General features: G+C 41.9%; 1 protein-coding gene across 1 annotated transcript in view; it reads left to right on the top strand.

Annotated features, from left to right (window-relative positions):
* The window catches only part of SYN2 (synapsin II), a 400,357-nt gene that overhangs the window by 338,010 nt on the left and 39,879 nt on the right, over positions 1-22,468 (top strand). Inside the window, exons 8-9 of the mRNA XM_074958155.1 lie at positions 3,217-3,291; positions 6,569-6,671. Coding sequence (XP_074814256.1) covers positions 3,217-3,291; positions 6,569-6,671 — 178 coding nt within the window. The remainder of the gene's footprint in view (positions 1-3,216; positions 3,292-6,568; positions 6,672-22,468) is intronic.

The raw sequence follows: 22,468 nt of genomic DNA, 5'->3' as shown, positions 1-22,468 counted from the left end.
TGAGACAACTTTAGGTCATTTTCATTCACAGGGGGACCTGAATGTATAACTCTTAACTAATGGCACAGAATATTTCATTCTAACTGCACCTGATATAACTGAGGCCCCAATCTTGCAATGACCTTTAGACAGACGTACACAGAGCTCTTCTGATGTCAGTAGAGCTTGAAGTGGGTGCTCACAGCTCTGTCTTTCCAGGGGTCACTGCATGATCTAGACATACATTTGTTACTCATAATTCAGTTGTTGATGCAATGGACACAATATATGTAGTATGCACCTAGGGATTCCCATATTTTTGGAAAGGTGAAGGAATTCTTGTACATTAATTTTTTTTATTTATTGCTATATTTGAGCTAAAGTACAGCCTAACTCCTAATTTTTATTGGGCAAACCAGAAACACTGAGATTAACACAACTCTACCATTTGTTTCAGAAAATGCTGCATTAACACACAAAGTATTGAATTATGCAAGAATACAAAAACACAGGAAAAAGAAACAAATAGCAAATGAACTTCTGTAACAGAAAATACTCACTGGGACCAAAGCTGGGTCTCTTGGAAATCCTTCCCGAAGATAATTCTTACAATAAAATTTCAGCAAAATGTCAATAAAGTGCTTTAAGCATTTTTACAAAATCTTCAGCTACAGTTACCAGTTTTAAGGTAGATGCTTAAGAATTTGAAAACAACCATAGCCCTATATGAAAACAACTGTGGCCCGATACAACTTATACCCATCGGACCTCCTTATCAGTATCTTTCAACTGGTGGCTCCGAAAGAGCACAGTTTTAGCAGTAAGGTACAACTGCTGAATGGTTATGACACAAACCACTGCAGGACCGGCAGAAGCAGAGTCCATATGAGCAATTTGATGGTTCAATAGTACAAGGTGGTGAGCTGCTCCTTCTTTGAGGTGTTGCACCTCATCAACAGTGAAGTTGATGGGAGTTTAAAGCACTCTGTGCTTCACAGCACTGAGCCCTAGATTTGTTGGATTGACTGAAGACCAGAATTCTCTTAGGAGTCTCACTCATGCTATTTACCACATTTAACACTTTTTTTTTTTACTCTGAAAATGCAAATAGGAAAACAGACCTCAAAAACTGAATTAAAATGGTGGTATGTTCCTCAGACTTTTTTTAAAATCTCCATTTTCTCCAAGATAGGGAATTGTCTGAACACTGTGAGCCTAGCTGTTATTCCCCTAGATTCTTATGAAGAAATATTAATCTATTGTTATATACTCTAAAGCAACATGAAAAACAGGCGATTTACCAAATCACCGTACAACACCTCATATGCATTCATATAAGTTTTGTCAGTAGTATCTTGTTCTACAGCTGGTTCTCATTTTCTGCTATGACACAGAAACAGAGTACTTAAGGAGCCACCACAGAAAATACCAGCAGAACATTTGTTTTTGTAGTTTAAAAAGTGTTATTAAGAGCTTCTGTGTTGTAATTCTGTGGGAAATTGTGGTATAATCTGGATCCATGACTCACAAAAAAAGGGATGTTTAACATTTGTCAGTGGAGATTATAGACAACATGCAGTGTTGGATCACTCCAAATACCACAGCTCCTCAAAAGATTTCATGACACACACACAACTACCAGTACAGGATTCATTACATCTGACTTCAAGGAAATATAATTAAAAAGGGTGAAGCACAATGAAAACATACACATATGTACAAAAGTACCAACTGATCTTAAATCCCCACCCTCTCTTTCCAAAAGCAACACACATTGAATTCATAATTCTCTGACCAAAAGAACAACAAAACTAATGTGTAGTGTTCACATCAGTCTAAAGTCAAAATCTGTACTGTAGTAGCAAAACACCACATCAGCATTGCAAGTACAGTGTATGGTAATTTATGAACCTCTTCATGGAGAGAAGTCACTGGCCAGAATAGAAATGCAAGTGATTTTTTCATCAAACTGGAGGGGAGTAAAAGCCTTTTATACTTGAGCTAGTAGAAATAGTTATATTAATCTCTCATTCTTTGTTTCTTTTAAGACATTGCTTCTCTTCAAACTTCACAAAGATGGATAAGAGCTGAAAATACATGATAGGCACAAGTGCAATGCACTCTAATGTGCTAGGACTTGATTCCCTGATTAATACATAATTAGTACATCTGTTTGTTCAATTAATATATTTTAAAATCTTTTACTCTGTGGATTGATACCTCTTCCCAAGCTCATAATTAGGTTTGTAGAAAGATGGAGACAAGCCTAGTGCCACTGTAATTCGCTCTCATAAATTACAGGTGTTGCTGTTCTTTTGCCAGCAGGAAACAAAAGGTCATAATTTAGACTGTTTGTATCCTTTGCCCATTTCTAATACAGTCTTTACAATTACAGAGTGCCTTCCTCTTCTCTGTACTATTCATCATCGTTGGTTTAAAAAGCCAAAATGTTTTAAAAGGTACTCATTTATAAAATATAGTGGTGATGATGATGATCTATTATAGACACCAAAAGAGAGATGGTAAATGATAGCTTTTGTTAATGAGCTTTAAAATGACATCATTAGGAATAAAAGATAAATTAAATTACATTAAATTAGAGAAGGGTCCAGAATCAGGGCCTGAAGCTAAATCCAAATTTCACAGGTAGAGTCTATCTTGATTAGGGTCAAACTGGAACAATGACTCTGAACAGTCCTGAACCTTGGAGTGGTTCAAAATATGCATCTGAATATCACTGTTAGGGCCTAACTCTATAATTGGCTAAAATGAAAGTTTGGGATGGATTTGATATCTGGGCCTGAAGCTTTCTTTGTCTCCTGTTATTTGCTATGCATTTAGAATTAGTTCACAATGTTGGTGCATCCATGCTCACCCCTGGTAGCTGCAATTTCATAGTAGTCTATTACTGATATCACCACTAACCAACAGTTGTCACAACAGTTATGAAAGTGAACAGGCAACAAGGCATGGGGAACTGCCATTATCATACTTTATAAAATGTATGCATGATGTTTTACTGAGACTTATGTTATCAGTTGAATTCTTCACAGTGTGGACGTTATATGGTAAGCAGCAGGAGGAGAGAAACAGAGGTAACCATTGGTATCATAGTTGTGTGAAAATAAGAGCAACTTAAGACAGATGGTGAAGATATCTGTTCAGTTTATTGACAATAAATGTAAGTGTGCAATAGGTACTCAGTTAATATTGTGTCTGTAATTTTTTTTATCTCAGGAGGACTTCCATATCTGGAAACTGGAAGACAAACACTGGCTCTGCAATGTTGGAACAAATCGCTATGTCAGATAGGTAAGTGTAGCCTCATGTATGGACTAATTAGAAATTTAAATAATTTTCATTTTATATTAATTAAAAATTCCCATGGCTGATGTTAGTGCAATTAGTGCTAACTGAAGGTCCAAGAGTTCCTTTTGAAAAATTCATTGAGATAATATGGCCAAGGTTTTCCAAATAGTGAGTGCCTTAAAGGTAAGCTCCCACATCCTTATTTAGAATCCTAAATCTAAATCTATGCACTCACCGTCAAGCTAGTCAGGATTCTATTCAGGCACTTCACCACCACAGCATTAGTCCACTAGTCATTTCTTCTGATGCATTTCTCCTCTTCTCCCCAGCAGACTTCTCCTCCTGGTATATTGTACTTTTTCTCTCCTTCATCCATCCATATATTTTCTTTAGCTTGGGCTAAGTTTCTTTTCCTGTGCAACCAAACAGGCTGGTCTTAATTTCAGCCACACAAAGCATTTTCTTCTTTGTAGCCCTGCTGAATGGCATATTCTTTCCCTCTTGAGACCTCTACACTACACTAAGTTTCTTCTCAGCTGCTGGGATGTACTGAGGTGTCTCCCATGACACCAGTCCAGGTGTTTTGTTAGGTTCACCACTGCTTCCTTCTTCTACCCATCAAGCAACCCTTCCTACAGCCCTATCAAGCTCTTTCTTCCCTTCCATACCAGTTTGAGCTTAGCCCCAGTACTCTGATATTGCTCACTTTTGTATGTTCCTCAGCTGTACCTAGGCCTCTGTCCCCTGAAAACAGAGTTCTGGAGTCTTACTGCAGCTGTGAGATTTTTCTTCTTTCTACTTCTGTAACTGTTGCCATTGTTTGAAGGTAAACAAATTATGCACAATAAAAATGTCCTGTCCTTGTTTTCATGATGCTAAAGGATCTTCACCTTTTTGTAGTGTGGTTAGGTGGTGAAAAGGTAAAATAAAGTTTCTTCACTAATGATAACCTTTTTCCCTTCAGTTTCTCTGAGTCTGGAAGCTACAGTCACGCATTCCCACTTGTGAATTGACAGACACAGGAAAGTCAGCCTTTTCTACAAGGATGAAAACAAGTGAGATGAGGAATGACAGCTCCCTGCTGTCCAGCACCTGCCCCCTTCCAGCTAGACCAGGGGTGGGCAATCTACAGCCTGGGTGCCGCATCTGGCCCTTCAGATGTTTTAATCCAGCCCTCAAGCTCCTGCCGGGGAACGGTGTCCGGGGCTTGCTCTGCTCCATGTATGCCATGGCTCCGTGCAGCTCCCAGAAGCAGCAGCATGTCCCCCCTCCAGCTCCTATGCAGAGGGACAGCCAGGGAGCTCTGCACTCTGCCCCGGCTCCAAGCGCTGCCCCCACAGCTCCCATTGGCTAGCAACTGCGGCCAATGAGAGCTGCAGGGGAGGTGCCTGCAGATGGGGCAGTGCGCAGACCTGCCTGGGCATGCCTCTGCATAGGGGCCGGATGAGGGACATACCACTGCTTCCAGGACCTGCTTGAGGTAAGCGCTGCCTGGAGCCTGCACCCCTGACCCTCTCCTGTACCCCAACTCCAGGCCCCAGCCCTGATCCCCGTCCCACCCTCCGAACCCCTCGGTCCCAGCCTGGAGCACCCTCCTGCACCCCAGAGCCCTCAGCCCCCTCCACCCGCACCCCAACCTGGAGCCCCATCCCACACCTGAACTCCTCATTTCTGGCCCACCCTAGAGCCCACACCCACAGCTGAAGCCCTCACCCTCTTCTGCTCCCCAACCCATAATTTTGTGAGCATTCATGTCCTGTCATACAATTTTCATACCCAGATGTGGCCCTTGGGCCAAAAAGTTTGCCCACCCCTGATGTAGACAGATCCCTCAGTGGGAGAGCATGGCAGTGATAGCTCTGTACTCTGAGGGGGAAGTGAAAGTGAGCTGAAGTGCTCCTCTGTCCTTTCAGAAAGTGAGGCTACATCTTCCCTGACAAAAAAAAAAGTGTGTTTACACATATTAGTTTTCCCACAATAAACACATAGTGGAGACTAGGCACTTTTATATTACTGTGAAGTAAACTAGTCATCCCCAGGTGGGAGGGAGGGGATGGAAGTATAGTGCTGACCTCACCTAGCTACCTCTAGAAGTGGTAACACTAAAAGTGGTTTGTCTCCACTTTGGATTTTACAGAGAAATAACTATCACACATTAGTTATTGCACTATAAAAATATACCTTTGTGCCAGCAAAGACAAGGTTATAAATAAAATGTAATGTAAGAGGTAATGTGCTTAAGAGTCTAAAAAGGGCCTAACTTACTATATTACACTATCTAAAATATTTGAGGTAAGGAACACAAAATCAATATAACACTCCATATAGAAAAGTCTTATAAAATATAATAGTTTAATGGGCATTAAACCAAAATAGTTCCAGAAATGTTATTCCAAAACCCGACAGAGTTTAGCAGATAATTATATCCTTTCTATAGCTTTTTTGAAACATCCTTTAAAATTCTATTGTCCATTCTCATTGTGTTGGTTTACTTTTAAATGATTTCTTCATAACCTATCACTGACCATGTTGAATACATTTATGGACAGTAAAATATTGAAGATAAAGACACTCCCATGTTTCAAAACAGATATTAGCTTTCCTGATAGAATAGTAAGAATAGCCAGAATTAAGAAGCCAGTGTCAGGCAACAGTTACGTAACAGCGTATTTGGAGCTCTGCTCATGTACACAAATTTAGAGTGGCCCCAGTTGTCTACCTCACTTTAGCTCCTTGGCACCACTCCAGCAGCAAAGAAGGTTCAGAATTTGGCTAGATCTCAGCAGCTGATGATTTAGCCTTCTGGGGAGTCCTTGGCTGGTGTAGAACCAGCATAAGTAGCTGCACCACCCACTCTTGGCCTGAGCATAAAGAGCATGTGAAAGACAGAAGAACCATGGCTGGAATGCTACTGAGCTCCAGCTACCGTCAGATGATGGATGACCAATATTCATGGTTTAGGGGCAGGTACCAGTATTCATGGTTTCAATCAGCCTTAAGGGTATTCTAAACTATGCTGGAGCTAGGGCCAGTATATCACCAGCTCAAGAAATAGGGAGCTAGCTCCTCTGTGACACCACAACACTGTGCCTAGTGGACACTGGGCTAGTATTTCGAAGACACTACTATAGTAAATGAAAATTCAGTAAAGCTGACAGACTCAGGAGAATAGTGAATTTAAAACAACTGTCCAGCTAACAAACTATCAAATTAGGCCTATATAATAATGAGGACTTGACTTGATTTTATACTGATGGGAACTATTTTTTCTACACAACAGGTACAAGCTCTGGGTTGACACCTGTTCTGAAATGTTTGGGGGTTTGGATATCTGTGCTGTCAAAGCTGTACATGGCAAGGATGGAAAGGATTATATTTTTGAGGTAAGATATGCCATACTTGTCAATGTAAGCATTTCCTTGTTAAAAGACCTAAGTAAAACCACTTTACCTATGATTTAGGTATCCAACTCAGGTTGTTTGCATTTGAGGATGTAGTGTATTTAATAATGTTTAAGTCATAATGCAAGACCCCATAACCAAGTTAGGGGAACAGCTTGCTGGAAAATGTAACCATATCATAGAGCAGTGTTTTCTAGTGTCTGAGGAAATGTACACACACTACAAACAAAACCAAATGGAGATGTCATATTTTCCCAACTCTTAAACTTTCCTTCCTAAATGGGCTCACCAACATTACTTTGGAGTAAGATTTGTGTACAGCACTATCCCAAGGGAACCCCAACAAAAGTATATCTTTACATGGAAAGGCAAATTAAGAACGTTGTTTTCACTGTGTGCCTTTTTTTCAGCCTAAATTGCAATTTTCAGGTCTGATACCCCATGAACCATCATTGCTAGAAGACACTGCTGGGCTTTTCAAAATGATATAGGAGTTTCTAGACCTGATGGCTCTTGATCATTTGAGTTACCCCCACCCTACCCCCCAAAAAAGCCATCACAGATTATTTATCTATGTAGTCCGTTGGAGGGAGTGGCTTCTCCCCCTCCTGGTCTGTGGGCAGCCAGTCCACCCCACTATGTCTCCAGGGGTCGCCTGATGTGGGGAATCAGTGGGGCAATGGGAGACGTGAGCTTGGGCCTGTGATCAGGGCCAAACAACAAACACGGTTACGGAGCCCCAGCTCCTAGTCGGGGCAGCAAAGAGTCTTGGGCTCAGGCCTGTATTCAAGCCGGGCAGCGAACAGCCAGTTAGCCCAGGCCCTTGATCGGGGCGGAGCAGTAGAGAGTCTAAAGGGCTCAGGCCTGCACTCAGGCTGAGCAGCAAACAGTCGGGCCTCCTAGCTGTGGCGGAGGGCTGACAAGCACTGGCTTCTTGCCTAAGAGAGGGGGAGACTGCCACCCACAGATTGGGGTGGCAGGCGGGACGCAGGCCCACCCACTCCACTGCGTCCTGGCCCAGGGCCCTAGCAGTGGCAGAGCGGTCTGCCACTGGGTCAGCGGGGATCCTGACCGCAGCACATTGACTCGCTTGCTGTCAGCGTTGCAGCCAGACAGGGGTCGGCTACCCCTGGCCCATTTCCCAACTCCCCCTCAGGGTGTACCTGGCTTTAGAGGGTCGTCCTGGTTGTCGGGGAAGAAGGCCTCTGTCCGTGTTTGCAGCTCCTCCGTGCTAGGGTCTGTAAGTGGCCCTGGCAGTCCAGGCCAGTCCTCGGCTCCCTCGGGGTCTGCAGTGGCCTCCCAGCTCGGGAGCTCACAGGAGGCGTCAGGCTCCTCCGGCAGCTGCCTCCTCACGGAGTTCTCTGCCACGCCTTTTGTACTTCCGGTCCCGTCCACTGACTTCTGGTGAGAGGGTTGAGTGTGGCGTGGCTCCGCCCACCAGGGTTCAATGAGGGGCTCCTCCCCCTCTGGGTCAGTGGGCGGCCAATCCACTCCACTACAATCTAACAACGCAGGATGCTTTCAGCATCTCAGGACAGTCTGGCCTGAGGATCCCAGTTCCATTTTACTCAAACCCCCGCCGCTGGTCAGGTTCTGATTTTGCAAAAACAAAAGCAAGGGTGGTTTTATCCAAGCTAACAAAGTACACTGGTATCCAGAGAGAGGTTCTGGTTTTGTCCTCTCACGGATCATGGTATCCATTTCTAAGTAAAAGCAAAAGGTTTGGTCTTTTGTGTACTGCTTGTGAGATTCCAAAAGAAGGAAGTACATATAGCTGCTTAAAAATGCAATTAAAATTCATTTGTCATCACTGTCTACTGCTAAGCACCCACGACTCACACTGACATCAGTAATAGTTGAGGGAGCTCAGAAGCTCGCAGGATCAAACTCAGTGCTGTACTGTTCAAAAATTAGAGTTCATCAGTAGTAGCTCCCTCACATCTTGAAGAATGTGAACTGTAGAGCTCCTGTTTCCTCAGACAATATGCTTGGCCACATCAAAACAACTCTGTACACATCCAGCAGGATGAAAGCCATTCCATTTTAACCCCCTATTTTCACTCCCTCGTATACTGCAACTCTCTCTGAAATATTCCCTGTTTAGTTGAAGTCTGCCATGCTTGTTTTCAGCAATACAGTAATTTCAATTTTATTAAGTTTCTATAAAGCTGGTTAAACTGGCCGATTGTAAGCTTGTGGAAGTACATTTTCCCTTTATAAAAAAAAAAATCTCCTTTTTGGTCTTCTGCTAATTCAAAAGAGAGGATAGTGCTTGAATTTACAATTTACCATGGACTTAGAGCACAATCATGCAAGGTTCTGCGCAACACCTGCAAAATGGTAAGCACCTCCCACTGAAGTTAGCATGCACTCAGTACCTTTCTCGATGAGGACCAGTGCCTGTGACCGGTCTGAAAAATGTTTTCACTGATTAAAAAAAAAGTTGTGACTGAAAATCTCATAAGAGACGTGCACAATACTTCATTTTTCTTCCTCCTTTTGAGCACATGCCCTGGCCATCTGCACCAGACATACTCCTGTTTTTCGAAAAAAAAATCTAATCAACAGTAGTGAGCCTACTTAAGGATCATTTAAAAATATCATACATAATAGACACTGCACTGAAATTACAGAACTGATAGAAGTATGGTAATTCTTTGCTACTCTACAGAGTCAGCTGAATTGTTTTGGAAATGGTGACACGTTCATCAGCATTGATTGTTAAAAGTTGTATTATCCATTGAGATGTAGAACTGCTCTAGAAGATCAGGTTCATGATATATGTAAAATCTGTGATTTCCTATAAACATGTAGTGATTGCTATTAAAAAGTCAACATTTACCGCACAGTTGTTCTGAGATACCACAAAGATTGCCTACTTTAGGATAGGGGGAAACCTGTGGTGTCTCAGACATGGTTTGGTAACAGAGGGTAAATGCTGACTTTTTAAATGTCAAACTATATAAACACACTTGTACCCAATACAATAAGATAATACAAATTCTGACTTTTAAAAATTGTCGACCGCTACACAATGCACACACAATGTATAAAAAACATAGGTACACTTAAGTCAAATTCAGATGCAATGTTAGGACCCCTTCAACAAACACATCCTCTCAGACAGGAAGACTGGGTCCTTTGTAAATACACACTTTCTGTCTAGGCCAGGGGTTCTCAAACTGGGGGTTGGGACCCCTCAGGGGGTCATGAGCTGTCAGCCTCAAACCCAAACCTCGCTTTTCCTCCAGCATTTAGAATGGTGTTAAATATATAAAAATGTGTTTTTAATTTATAAGGAGGGGTTGCACTCAGAGGCTTGCTATGCAGGGGTGAAAGTAAGTCAAGCAACTTACCGGTACGCTGGAGCCAGGGCGGAAGGGGCGGGGCTGAGGGGGTCAGAGCCAGCCCCAGCTCACCCTGTAAGGTAAGTGCCCCCCCTCCTTCTCTCCCCCCCCACCGGGGTAGCAGCAGCAGCCCCCCGGGGCTCCACGCGCTATTTAAAGGGCCCGGGGCTCCCCTGCTTCTACTGCCCCGGTCCTTTAATTAGCCACCAGAGCCCTGGGGAAGCGGCGGGGCTACAGCGGCTATTTAAAGGACCAGGGCGGCGGAGGCAGCTGGAGCCCTGGCCCTCTAAATAGCCCCTGGAGCCCCCGCTACCCCAGAGCTCTTGGAGCTATTTAAAGGGACTGCGGCTCCCCTGCTTCTACCGCCCCGGCCCTTTAAATAGCCCCTGGAGCCCTGGAGTGGCAACGGCGGGGCTCCGGAGGCTATTTAAAGGGCCGGGGCAGTAGAAGCAGGGGAGCCCCAGGCCCTTTAAATAGCCGCCGGAGCCCTGCAGCCGCTACCCCAGGGCTCCAGCAGCAGGGCTCTGGAGGCAATTTAAAGGGCCTGGGGCTCCAGGCACTGCTGGGAGCCCCAGGCCCTTTAAATTGCCCCCTGTGGAAGCCGGGCTGCCCCAGTACGGTGCACTGGCTCTTGCCGGTACGCCGTACTGGGGCATACCGGCTTACTTTCACCTCTGTTGCTACGTGAAAGGGGTCACCAGTACAAAAGTTTGAGAACAACTGTTGTAGGCAGATACCCTCTGTATAATACAAGGTTCATGATTTGGGACATACATAAGAAGAGACTCACAATATCAGGATATCCGTGGTACTAGGTGCATTACCTCTTGACTTTTATGCTGAAAGAAAACCAACTCTAAATTATTATTATAATTCTATGTCTTATGAAAATAACACTAGCTCTGGCCTCTGGAAGCTGATTACCGAATTTCGTATTGCCCATCGCTTTTCATTTTATATGATGTTATCATTAATCATATTCCCCTGGTAATTTAGCTGGTCTGTTTTGTGCTGTGGATGGTCATTTCAGATTTTCATGATTTAAAGCTCTGCTTCTTTTCAGTCCTCAAAATCTTTAAGCAATAGACAGTACCAGAATCGGATACAAACTGCTGACACCATGTTATGTCTCATGAACTTTATGTTCTAGCTGTACTTTTAAAGCACCTTTTCTAAAGAGATCCATTATTTATGATTTAGTCCACTGCATGCTCACTGTATGCAAGTGTTATTTCTTTGATATTTTATCCAAGTCTAAAGAAGGCTAAGCTATTCTTCACTGTTCTGAAATAGTTTTCTCTTATACAGGTAGGTGGATTGAATGTGGTTCTCCTGTTGTTTGGCACATTTTCCATAACAACCAGCTAATTATTTGCATTTTAAAGCCTCCTAACTGGGCATGTAATATTATTAGCATACTTGTTTTGTACCAGTGATGTGAGTGATCATAAATAATATGGAAGTATTTTTGAAATACACTGAATTCATAAAGACAGAAATATATCATAAGTGCTAAGCACACTGAAGCAAATTTACAGACACTTAGCATTTTGGAGTAAGAAATAAGTCTTATTCTGAAAACGAAAAATCTACAGACCCTCATCTTCAAATATTAGCCTCTTTTAGAGTTTTTCCTCATGGGGTTTCATGTTTTGCTTTCACATGTTTATAAATGGTTTTCAATGTCTTTGGCTATCAACAATTACAGTTTAAAATACAGATTTCTAGATATATTAGGTTTCTGAGTTAGGTCAAACATCTCACCAGCAGCACTTCCTTCTCTCCATGCAGACAGACAGGCAGGCACTCCTTTTTAACCAACCCTCCAGGAGGATTTTTCCCCTGGCTTGGAAGGTGCTGCTTGCTGAAACCAATACAATTATTATTCCTTAGCACTTACTGAGTAGAAAAGATTAACATTGGAGCAGCTTCTATTCCTTCCTCATATAACTGATCAAGAATGGCATCAATTAATGTTTTGGGACTGGCTGGCTAACAATAGTTGTATCTCCAGTTGTTCTCTGGCAGTGCTGACCTTGACTGCCACTGGTGTTGCAGGACTACAACACATCTGTCATGCTACACCCCCACTCCCACCCCCTTCTTCAGGGCTCCTCACAGAGAATATGGATTGTTTGTTTTGCGTCCCTTTGTAAGTGAAACACCCGCTCTTCCATCAGCTCAAAAATGCTATTCTCTGGGTTTGGCAGTCACTTCTGCCTCTCCCTCAGCATCTGTACAAACAACATTCCATTAGAAGCATTATTCCCTGTGGTTACGGAGATTTGTCCCCAGAATAAAAAATGCTGAATTTGTGTCCTGTCTTAGGAGCAGGCTCTATCTTTGGAAGAGGCTGATGTAACCACTAATTAAGAGTGGACAGCAAACCATTCCAGCTGTCTCTGGTGCCTAATTCAGTTAATCTCTGCAGCTGCACTGCTCTTGGAACTAAGGGGCGGCACTCATCTACTTTGCCATATCCTGACAAACTTATTGGAGTGGTACTCTTCAAAAGCTGGCATGTATTCCTATATCTGTGACTCAGCATTACAGCTGGTAATATTTTGGGAAAAATTGATTTTTTTCCCAGTGAAAAATATAAACATTTGGTCATGAAAATGTGGGGAGAAGAATGGGAAAACTTCCACAAATCATCTTTACTCACAATTTTCTCAAATTAAAAAAAAATTGATGAAAAACATACCGTTTTTGTTTTTGAGCAAGCTCTGTTGCAGCATCCATTTTTGAAGGATGTATGTGTGCCCATTGTGTTCTGCATGTATTCTCTGGAGAAAAAAGTTAAATCTAAAACTCTGAGGCCAGAAATGACAGTAAGTTGAAACAATGTTCTATAGTTGGCATGTGCAATAAATGTAGTTATGACCCCTTGAAACCAGAACTGGTTGAAATGTGGGGTTTCCAGGTTGCAAGAAATGTCGATATTTCAGAATTTCTCGTAAACTGGAAATCCAAAAAAATGTTAGTTGCAGAAACACTGACACATAGTGTTTCCGAAACTAGCTGTGCTTCCCAAGACCAACAGCTACAGACTGTAATTGACATTTTTGTGAGGTTCACTGCCACTATTAGCAGTATCAATTTCAGTCAGCAGCTGCCAGGTTCTGCAGCTATGGGGCAGCCCCACAATGTGGACTGCTCTTGTACCAGAGGCCCAGGGCTTTCAGACTCTGTCTAGCTGGTTACCTGCTCACCTGCATGGTGGGACTGCCCTGGAGCCACAGACCTTCTGACTTCTTTGACAGGGTAACTGGTTTGATGGATAGAGGGAATGTGGTGGACTTCAGCAGGGCTTTTGACACAGTCCCACATGACATTCTGATAAATAAGCTGGAGAAATGTGGGCTTGGCAGAACTACCATTAATTGGATACATAATTGGTTAAACAACCGCAAACAAAGAATAACTATTAATAGAATGATGTCAGATTGGAGGGAGGTCTCAGTGGATTTCCACAGGGATCTGTTCTGGGTCTGGTGTTTAACATCTTTATTAATGACCTAGATGTAGGAATAGAGAGCACCTTGATCAAATTTGCAGATGACACAAAGCTGGGCAGGGGTTGCCAGCACTTTGGAGGATAGAGCTAAAATTCAGAGGGATCTTGATAAATTGGGAGAACTGGGCTATAAACAACAAAATGAAATTCAACAAAAGACAAATATAAGGTGCTACAGTTAAGGAAGATAAACCAAATGCAGAAATACAGAATGGGGGATAGCAGGCTTGGCAGCAGCACTGCTGAGAAGATTTGGGAGTAGTGGCGGATCACAACGTCAACATGAGTCAGCAATACAATGCTGTTACCAAAAAAAAAAAAAAAAAAAAAAGCAAATGCAATTTTAGGTTGCATTAACAGAGGCATTGCATACAAGTCACAGGAGGTGATAGTACTGCTCTACTCAGCACTGATTAGGCTTCAGCTGGAGTACTGTGTCCCATTTTGGTCAGCAATGTATAGAAAGGATGTAGAGAAACTGGAAAGGATCCAGAGGCAATTGACAAAGATGATCAGGAGTTGAAATGCAAGCCATACGAGCAAAGACTGAAGGAACTGGGTATGTATAGTTCAGAAAAGAGGAGATTAAGGGGGGACATGATAGCAGTCTTCAAATACTTGAAAGGCTGCCATAAAAAAGAGGGAGAAAAGTTGTTCTCTCTTGCCACAGAGGGTAGGACAGGAGGCAAGGGGTACAAACTACAGCATAGCAGATTTAGATTAAATATCAGGAAAAACTTCCTAACTGTAAGAACAGTAGGACAATGGAACAGACTGCCTAGGGAGGTTGTGGAAGCTCCTTCACTGGAGGTTTTCAAAAGGAGGCTGGATAGCCATCTATCTTAGATGGTTTAGACACCACAAATCCTGTATATTGGCAGGGGGTTAGACTAGATGACCCTTGTGGTCCCTTTTAACCCTATGATTCTAAGTCCATCAGAGGACCTCCTTGCTCCACGGCAGGGAAGCTAGAAGTCCTGAGAGTGCCAGTTCGAGTCACACAGCTGTGGACATGGGGCTCGCAAGGCTTTCAGCTTCTAGCTCAATGGCAGGGAACCTGGAAGCCCTGGCATGGTGGGGCTGTAACTGGAGCCAGGGACCCATGCAGTCCACATGATGGGGCTACCCTGGAGCTGTGGGCCTTAGAAGCCCAGACTCCCCAGCAGTTTGCCAGGCAGGCTGTCAGGCAACCAGATAAGTCCAATGAAAACTTGCCTGTGATTTGGTGAAAGTTCATCATACCCAACTCCCTTTCACAAGATATTTCAAGTTCAATAAACTGGCATTTTCTTACCAGCTCTACTTGAAACTCTGATTATGATCCCTACTATTCTCTTAGATAGGGGGTCTTTATGAGCATTCTTTGCCTAACTGTTAAACGTTCTCTAGAATATTCCTACATTTAAAAAAAAAAAAAAAGAATAGCTACATCTTTACTATGTTGTAGTCATTCCTTTTTGCTGCCACTGCTATTTCTGATGAATTCTAGCTGGCTTTTCCAGCAGAAAGGTATCATTCTGAATACCTGTGGCAACCCATGTCCTAGGGACAGAATAGTATTCTACAGACTGTTGTATTTAAAAAGTAGCTGGCTATGTGCTAGGGCAAAAGGAAGCCTTTGCAGATTTACTTTCATACTGCAAAGGACTGTGTCTGTAAAGTCAAAGTCCTGTTAAGAGAGTAATGAAGCTAATTAAAGAATCAGCTAGAAGAATTGGTTGTCAGGTTTATCAGCAGGAAAGCCAAGTAATTATTCTGTGCCCTTATCAGATCTGTTCATTTAGTTTCTGTTCTTTTCACCTCAGTTTGAATACTCAGCTGCCATCACCATTACACCAAAGACATACTATAGAAATATGAACGAATTTTACGAATTCAACATTTAGCTTTAACTGTCTCACAAGTTCATGCTAATAAAACATCAAATTAATGTCAATTTACAGGGTTCAACTTCTTTTCATACTTATAATATAATAGAAAGACAAATGTAAAAAATATGCTTCCCTAGTTTTTACTCACTGCTGCACAGCAGCAAGAGTTGATACTTTGGACACTGCTTTGCACTGCAGAGTACTAGTGAGTGCCATCTCTCCACAATTCATTCTTGGAAAACCAAAACTGGAAGAAGCTACACAAGATGCACTTATAATGGTGGTACAAGACCGTGAATTAGATAGAATCCTTTACATTGGCCCCACAGAGGCATCCTTCTGATTTGTATTAATACTGAATTGGTTTTGAGGAGTTTTACTGATACCTACCCTATAATCAGTCTACAGGACCTTCTTCCCTGCAGAAACCAGCTTTCTACCTGTAGATTTATAAACCACAGGCTTTGATAACGTTTCAGATTTCATTCAGAATATTTTTGGCAGCTTTAAGCAGGTAGGAATCTTAAGGCTTTTCTAAATGGGGAGTTAGTGCAGAATAGTTTGTGCACTTTAAATTCATGCTTTAGCTTACACCACACTAATTTCCCCATGTAGACATGACCTTAAAAACAAACAAATTTATCAGTTTCACCATCTGTAAAATGGAGATGATACTGACCTCTTTCGTAAAGAGCTTCATCAAGTATTGATGAAAAGCAGTATATAAGATCCAGCTGTTATTATATATAACTCACATTAGATTGAGGTTTTTATTTTACAAGTGTTATAACTTTTTAATTTCAAACAGATTTCTAAAGATGTTCTCCCAGGTGCCAATAAATTTACTTACAAGTTTAGTGAGTTTGCTCTTTGGAGCACAGACATGGAAAAAATACAGTATACTAATGCAGTGATGGATCATCAACCCTAAATGCATTATCTTTTACAGATTTCATACGAAAATGCTAGAGATTCCTTGCTCAGGTTGGCCCCTGGAGTGCAAGCCAACATAAAAGGAGGAAACTAAGGTCATGGTCCTATTGGCCCATGGAGGAAAGCAGGCTGCATAATTTTAAGGAACAATGAATCTTATATACTCAGGACCTGAGGGAGGGATGGTGCCCATAGGGAAATACAGCTCTGCACCATCCCAAGCATGCTCCAGATTAAGGACACAATCTGGCCATAAAAAGATGGTCCCTAAATATAATACCAAATCCACTATTCCCTCATTCCTGTCAAGGTTATCATGGGATTGCATCTGTCTAAATAGTTTCAAATATGGATAATCAGGCAGCAAGATATTCTTACCTTCACTTAAAATATTTTTAAACAAATTTCATATTATCTACTTTTAGTAAATACCAGCACCAATAAAGTTTAGGATTGCTTACATTTTATCTAAAAGATAAACAATATTTAAGGTATTGTTTTTACAGTGTAGTTTGCTCCAGTTCACCATTTATATCCCAAGATGCAACAGAGTATGGCCAATGCGAATCAGTGTAACTGTGTGAAAATTAAAGAAATCTCTTTTAATCTAGGTTTCAGAGTAGCAGCCGTGTTAGTCTGTATTCGCAAAAAGAAAAGGTGTACTTGTGGCACCTTAGAGACTAACAGGAGTACTTGTTAGTCTCTAAGGTGCCACAGGTACTCCTTTTCTTTCAATCTAGTGTCTGTTATGCAGTTGTGGTCAAAGAAATGCAGTAAGCAGGGCTGATACAACAGATTCTTTGGTTAGCTGGCTGGACTAATGGTTTCCTGGTAGCTCACCACTTTTCTAATTTCAAACATATTAACCAACCACAGTGCAATAGTTGGATTATTCCCCTTCTCTTTCCCATGTGGTTTCTTTGCCACACTATACATTCCAAAAGGCTGTATTCACCAGTGATGGGCTTCTTTTTTCATTAACTTCTTGTTGTATTTTTAGATAAAGATACAACAAACATATGTTATGTAGTAAAATAAATACAGTCACTGCAAACCATTATTAGCTAGTGAACTAGAAATTCACAGTGTCCAGTAACTACTTCACATGATTTATTGATATGGGTCTAATTACATCATATCATAAGTACTTACCTTATACCCCCAACTGGCTATAATCAGCTTTTGGGAAAGTTGTGGCAAATGCTCCCTATATTCAATGCCCTCAGCAATGTTGGCTATAGTAGGGCAATATATCAATTAATGCATCAGGAGACAAACAGCCAAAACACAGTGCTGTACACAGTACCTGTGTAAAATGTAACTTGGAAAAAACAGCTAAGCAGCAACTACTGGAAACACCATTCAGTGTAGAATATGTTCAGCCAATTTAGGCTTTTTTAAAAAAATGCAGTGCTTTTAATTGGCATTTCATTGGTAGAGTGCTAAGTCACTTGCTGTTGTTCTGGAAAGCTTTCAGCCTCGCTATATTTTTCTCCCATGGACACTGAGATTAAGCACAATTATTTTTCTAACTTAGTTGATATTGCTCCAAACTCAGGACATAGTATTGGACAAAATAAGGCATAAAAATCTTAATATCAAAATAGAATGTAAAGAATACTGAATGGTACTCCTGTACATGGGACATCAGTTCTTCTTTCCATAACCCCATCTGATTCAGAAAATCTCACTGGGTAAGTCATTAAATAGAGAGGGCCACAAGCATAGGTGCTGACTCTGTGGGTGCTCCAGCCCTCGAGCACCCACGGGAAAAAAATTAGTGGGTGCTTAGCACCCACTGCCAGCCAGCTCCCCCTGTCCCCCCTCCCATCCACTGGCAGCCCCACCACTCAACTTCTCCCTCCCAGCACCTCCTGCCTGCTGCGGTCAGCTGTTCCAAGGCGTGCAGGAGGAGCAGGGGGAGGAAGAGGCGGGGGTGAGGGGTTAGAAGAAGGGGTGGAGTACGGGTTGAGCATCCCTGGGGCAAGGAGGAAGCCGGCACCTGTGGTCAGACGTTTAACATGGCCTGCAATTAACAGATCAAGAACGATCTAGCAGTAATTTGCAGCCCTAAATTAGGTAGTTAGGCATCTAAATGTATGCACCTGTGCTGTATAACTGCACCCACAATTTTCTGTCAGAATTGCATTTCAGCAGCAAAATTCCAATTGCTGTATTGTTTGAGACCTGGCCAAAAATCAGGAGCATATTTTACACTTTATCAACTACCATGGAATGATATTAGTTGATACCATATTTTAGCTCAGTAAAAGAAACCAGATCCAGCTGTAAAACTTGTTTGCCCAGTTGATCAAGACTTTCCCTTATTCAGAAATCTCTGACACCATATTGCACACTAGTCTGTGCTATATGAAATTTTGGATTTTCAGGAGGCCAAGATTAATCTTTTAAAGGTAAGATGTCCCCTAGATGTACCTGAGAAACCACATCTGTCTGTGCGGATTCACGTTTCCCAGCCAAGTGTCAGCTAAATGTTCACTATAGGACTGGAAAATGGCCATTTCGAATTACAACTTTTCCAGCAGGCTTCTGGTGAAATAAGGTTCAGTTCCTTAAGCATCAGAGTTGTACCACAGTCAGTAAAGTATATTGAACAGTACATAGAGTAATTTAATTTTGGTTTTAAAAGTCCACTGAAGTTTGCCAGAGTTGTTCAAGAAACAGTTAGATCATCAGTTATCGTAAGCAGAAAAGTATTAGGATTGCATCTATTGGTGAGGGAATTAGTAATGAAATTGGGAGATTTTTACCTCTATGTCTCTAGTTTTAATTCAGCGTAGGTCAAAAATAACTGAAAGCCATTACCAGCAGAAGGGTAATTGGCGGCCTGTGTAAAATAGGTTAGTGATCTTGGTTCAGGTCCTAGTGAGCAAGTTCCTATCCCATCATAGATTATAGAGCCAGAAGGGCTGATAACATAGGCCATAGGACTTTTCTGAATTGATTCCTATTTGAACTAGAGCATAGAAACAAAAAGCATCTGATCTTGATTTAAAAGTTTCCAGTGATGGCGAATCCATCCTAAGTATATCATGATTAACTGTTCTATCACCTGAGTCCATGTGTCCTTTTATAGGTGTAGGTTATTAACATTATCACTCCAAATATTATACTTTCACTGGCTGACTTCCTTTTACATACTAGTTCATACTTTTGATATGTAACCACTTTGATAATAATAAACTAACTGATTAATAGAGCTGGACACATAACTCATTGTATGTAATTTGTTGATGAATTTCCCCTCTTGGTTCACCAATTGTCTGCGAACTGCTTACAGTTTTCTCAAATGCACTTATCGTTTGTATTTATATCTTGAATAATTTCTACACAGATTTTTGGTTTATAGAACATGCATGAGTTTTTAAAATTTAAATTGCAGCTGTGGCCATTTTTTTTTGGTAGGATACAGAAATCAGATGCTCGGTTTCTGTTCCTGAGTGTATAAACGTAACTCCTAGAATCAGGATTCCAATGCAGATAGTCAGGTCTGTGCACTCAAAATTCATTTAAATTCACTTTCTCTGGCTATTCTTTAGCATTTACTGTTTCTGTGAGCATTTCTGCCAGTAGACTCACCAGAGAATGACTAAACTTTTTCCTAGCAGTAACTAACTCTTAGTAGTGAGGCCATCTCTCTCCTGAATCACTACTCCTACTGATCTCCCAGTCATGCTTAGATTTCCAATCCTTCCTGAGGCGGCTACTGTCATAGCCTCTAGAAACAGCCACACACATACAAACAACCTAAGGTTCTGTGAATGCCTCCATTCTTTTCAAAATCAGGCCACCTCCACCCTATCACACAAGCAATTCCCCTTACCTCCTACTCAGCCTAAATTACTATCCTCAAACTATTAGTTTACCCTAAAATCAATGATTCTTCTTATACTTAAAATCTCACCTTCACAGTTAAAATAACTCCCACATTCATAATCAGTACCTCTCACAATCAAATAGTCCCCTTCCATACAAACCCAGTTCTGCTTACTACCCAAGAACATTTGCACTAATTTCTCTCACCAACAGGCAATTCAAAACAACTTCCTTTCTCCATAGTCAGTCAATTTTCAGATCTCACTCTGTCACTGCTCTCCAGTCCAATTAATTTCCCGTTATCCCCACTGAACCTCATTTCTCCTCCCCCCCCTTCTCTTTTAGTCAATTCCACCCCTTCTCCCACAATACACAAATTCCATCATTCTTTTCTCCTTCCCTATTCCATAAACAATTACTCCTTCATGCGCCCTAGGCCACCTCTTGCAAAAAGCCCCTTCCAAAGCCTAGCTCCATCTCTGCTTTCTTTCCTCCCATATCCACCTCAGGATTCCCACCATCTCCTTCTCCCACGCCACCCTCACCCCACCCCCAAATGCAAGATCCACACTCCTGCCTCCCACCACTTCTTTATCTCCACCACTCCTTTTTTCCGTGGCCCAACTTGGCCTGGCTCTTCACATGATTCTCTTGTTGGCAGCTCTTGCTGCTCCTTCGCTGAAAGCAGATTCTTTAATGGAGGAACATCCTTCAGCAACAGCAGCCCCAGGGTGACTTCCCTTCAGCAGCTGTGGATCCCTTTGCAGCTCCTGATACTCACCATGGCAGAGGCTCCAACTGCCTACTGCCCCCATTCCCACTTCATAAGGTGTTCTCAGAACAAGGAGAGCAAATACAACATTTCTGACTTGAGAGGGATAATGCTATGGAGGCCCTTGCTCATGCCTTCTCCACATATGGAACTCCAGCCCACAATGCACCTACAGAGGTGCTTCTGCAGAGTGGGAAGAAGTAGTAGCAAGAACATCATGGAAGTGACATTTATTCCCCCTTTCTAACCAGCTCCAGCCTCATACCCAAGATCTGAGTATTTTAAGTCACCTCCACACACACAGGCAGAGGGGATTGTCTGGCCTAGTGATTCTACATACCACTTTCATTATACAACACAAGAGCTCTACACCTCACATGGACTTAGTGGTTCTAAACATTTATGAATTCATTGGTGGTGCTGCTGTTCCTGTGACTATTGCTATGCATTTATTCTCCTTCATATCTTAAAAAGTAGGTCACAGAGCTGTTAACTGTTCTTCAGAAGATTGTTATCATGTGCTAAGAGAAATACATCTTATGGAATCAGTTACTATAGTACATATGAGCAAAAGTTAAAATTGACAAGAGTTTTACGACCATTATTCACGATGACTCCGCAGAACATGATTCTATTGACATCTGCAAAAGTAACACATTACACTTTATAAATTACAGATGTCTTCTTCTGTGAAACATTTTTTATGAAAACTCTAAGACTTTAAATAGTAGCTCTATGAGGTAGTGAAGAAATACTTGGATCTGTGTTTAAATATTATTTTAAAAACCACTACATATTGCAAGCAGACTAGTTATAAACAGGATGCTTTGTGTGTGTTTAAACTTTGTCAAGCCCTCTATTGTGGAGGAATTGTCTGAATTTTTCTGTTAGTCATTAAGTTTTTAAAGTTTTAGTAGAACATTATATAGAGCATCTTAATTCTTAAAGTACATTTGTACAGAACACCACTTGGCCCAGATAAGTCATATTAACTATTTTATTAGGAAGAAAAATATACTCTATGTTCTCTACAGATACCTTCTGTGAAGGATTACTTGCTTCTTAGCTCGAGTGTGCCAGAATTACTCTCACACTTAAGGGTTTTTTTAAGCCTTGAAGGCAGCAGTAGTAAGGCAGAGCAGAAGCCAGTCCCTCCACTAAGTGCCACATGCCACCCAATGCAGGATATAAATGCTGCTCTCTGTACATTCCCTTCCAGTCAGTTCCCTGCAGGAGACAGCGCTTCTTCAATTTCCTGCCTTCCAGATTCTAGGAAAGCTCGCTGAGTGTCATTTGCCATCTCTTACTTTCCAGTCAGGTCCCATACAAATATTAAATTATTGGGGCTTTTGGCTCATGTGTGGGGGCTTACGCATCTGTTTGCCTCATCTCTTCAGTGCTCACTCTGCTACACCGGCATCCCAGATCTTGGTGGCTGTCCCCTTTTTCTGATGCTTTGATCCCTGTTCTCTCTTTTTGCCAGTTTGTTCTCAGCACACTGG

The sequence above is a fragment of the Natator depressus genome, chromosome 7 (assembly GCF_965152275.1).
Source record: "Natator depressus isolate rNatDep1 chromosome 7, rNatDep2.hap1, whole genome shotgun sequence".
NCBI lineage: Eukaryota > Metazoa > Chordata > Testudines > Cheloniidae > Natator > Natator depressus.
The sequence above is the reverse complement of the archived record's forward strand: the minus strand, read 5'-3'. Positions and strand labels throughout refer to the sequence as shown.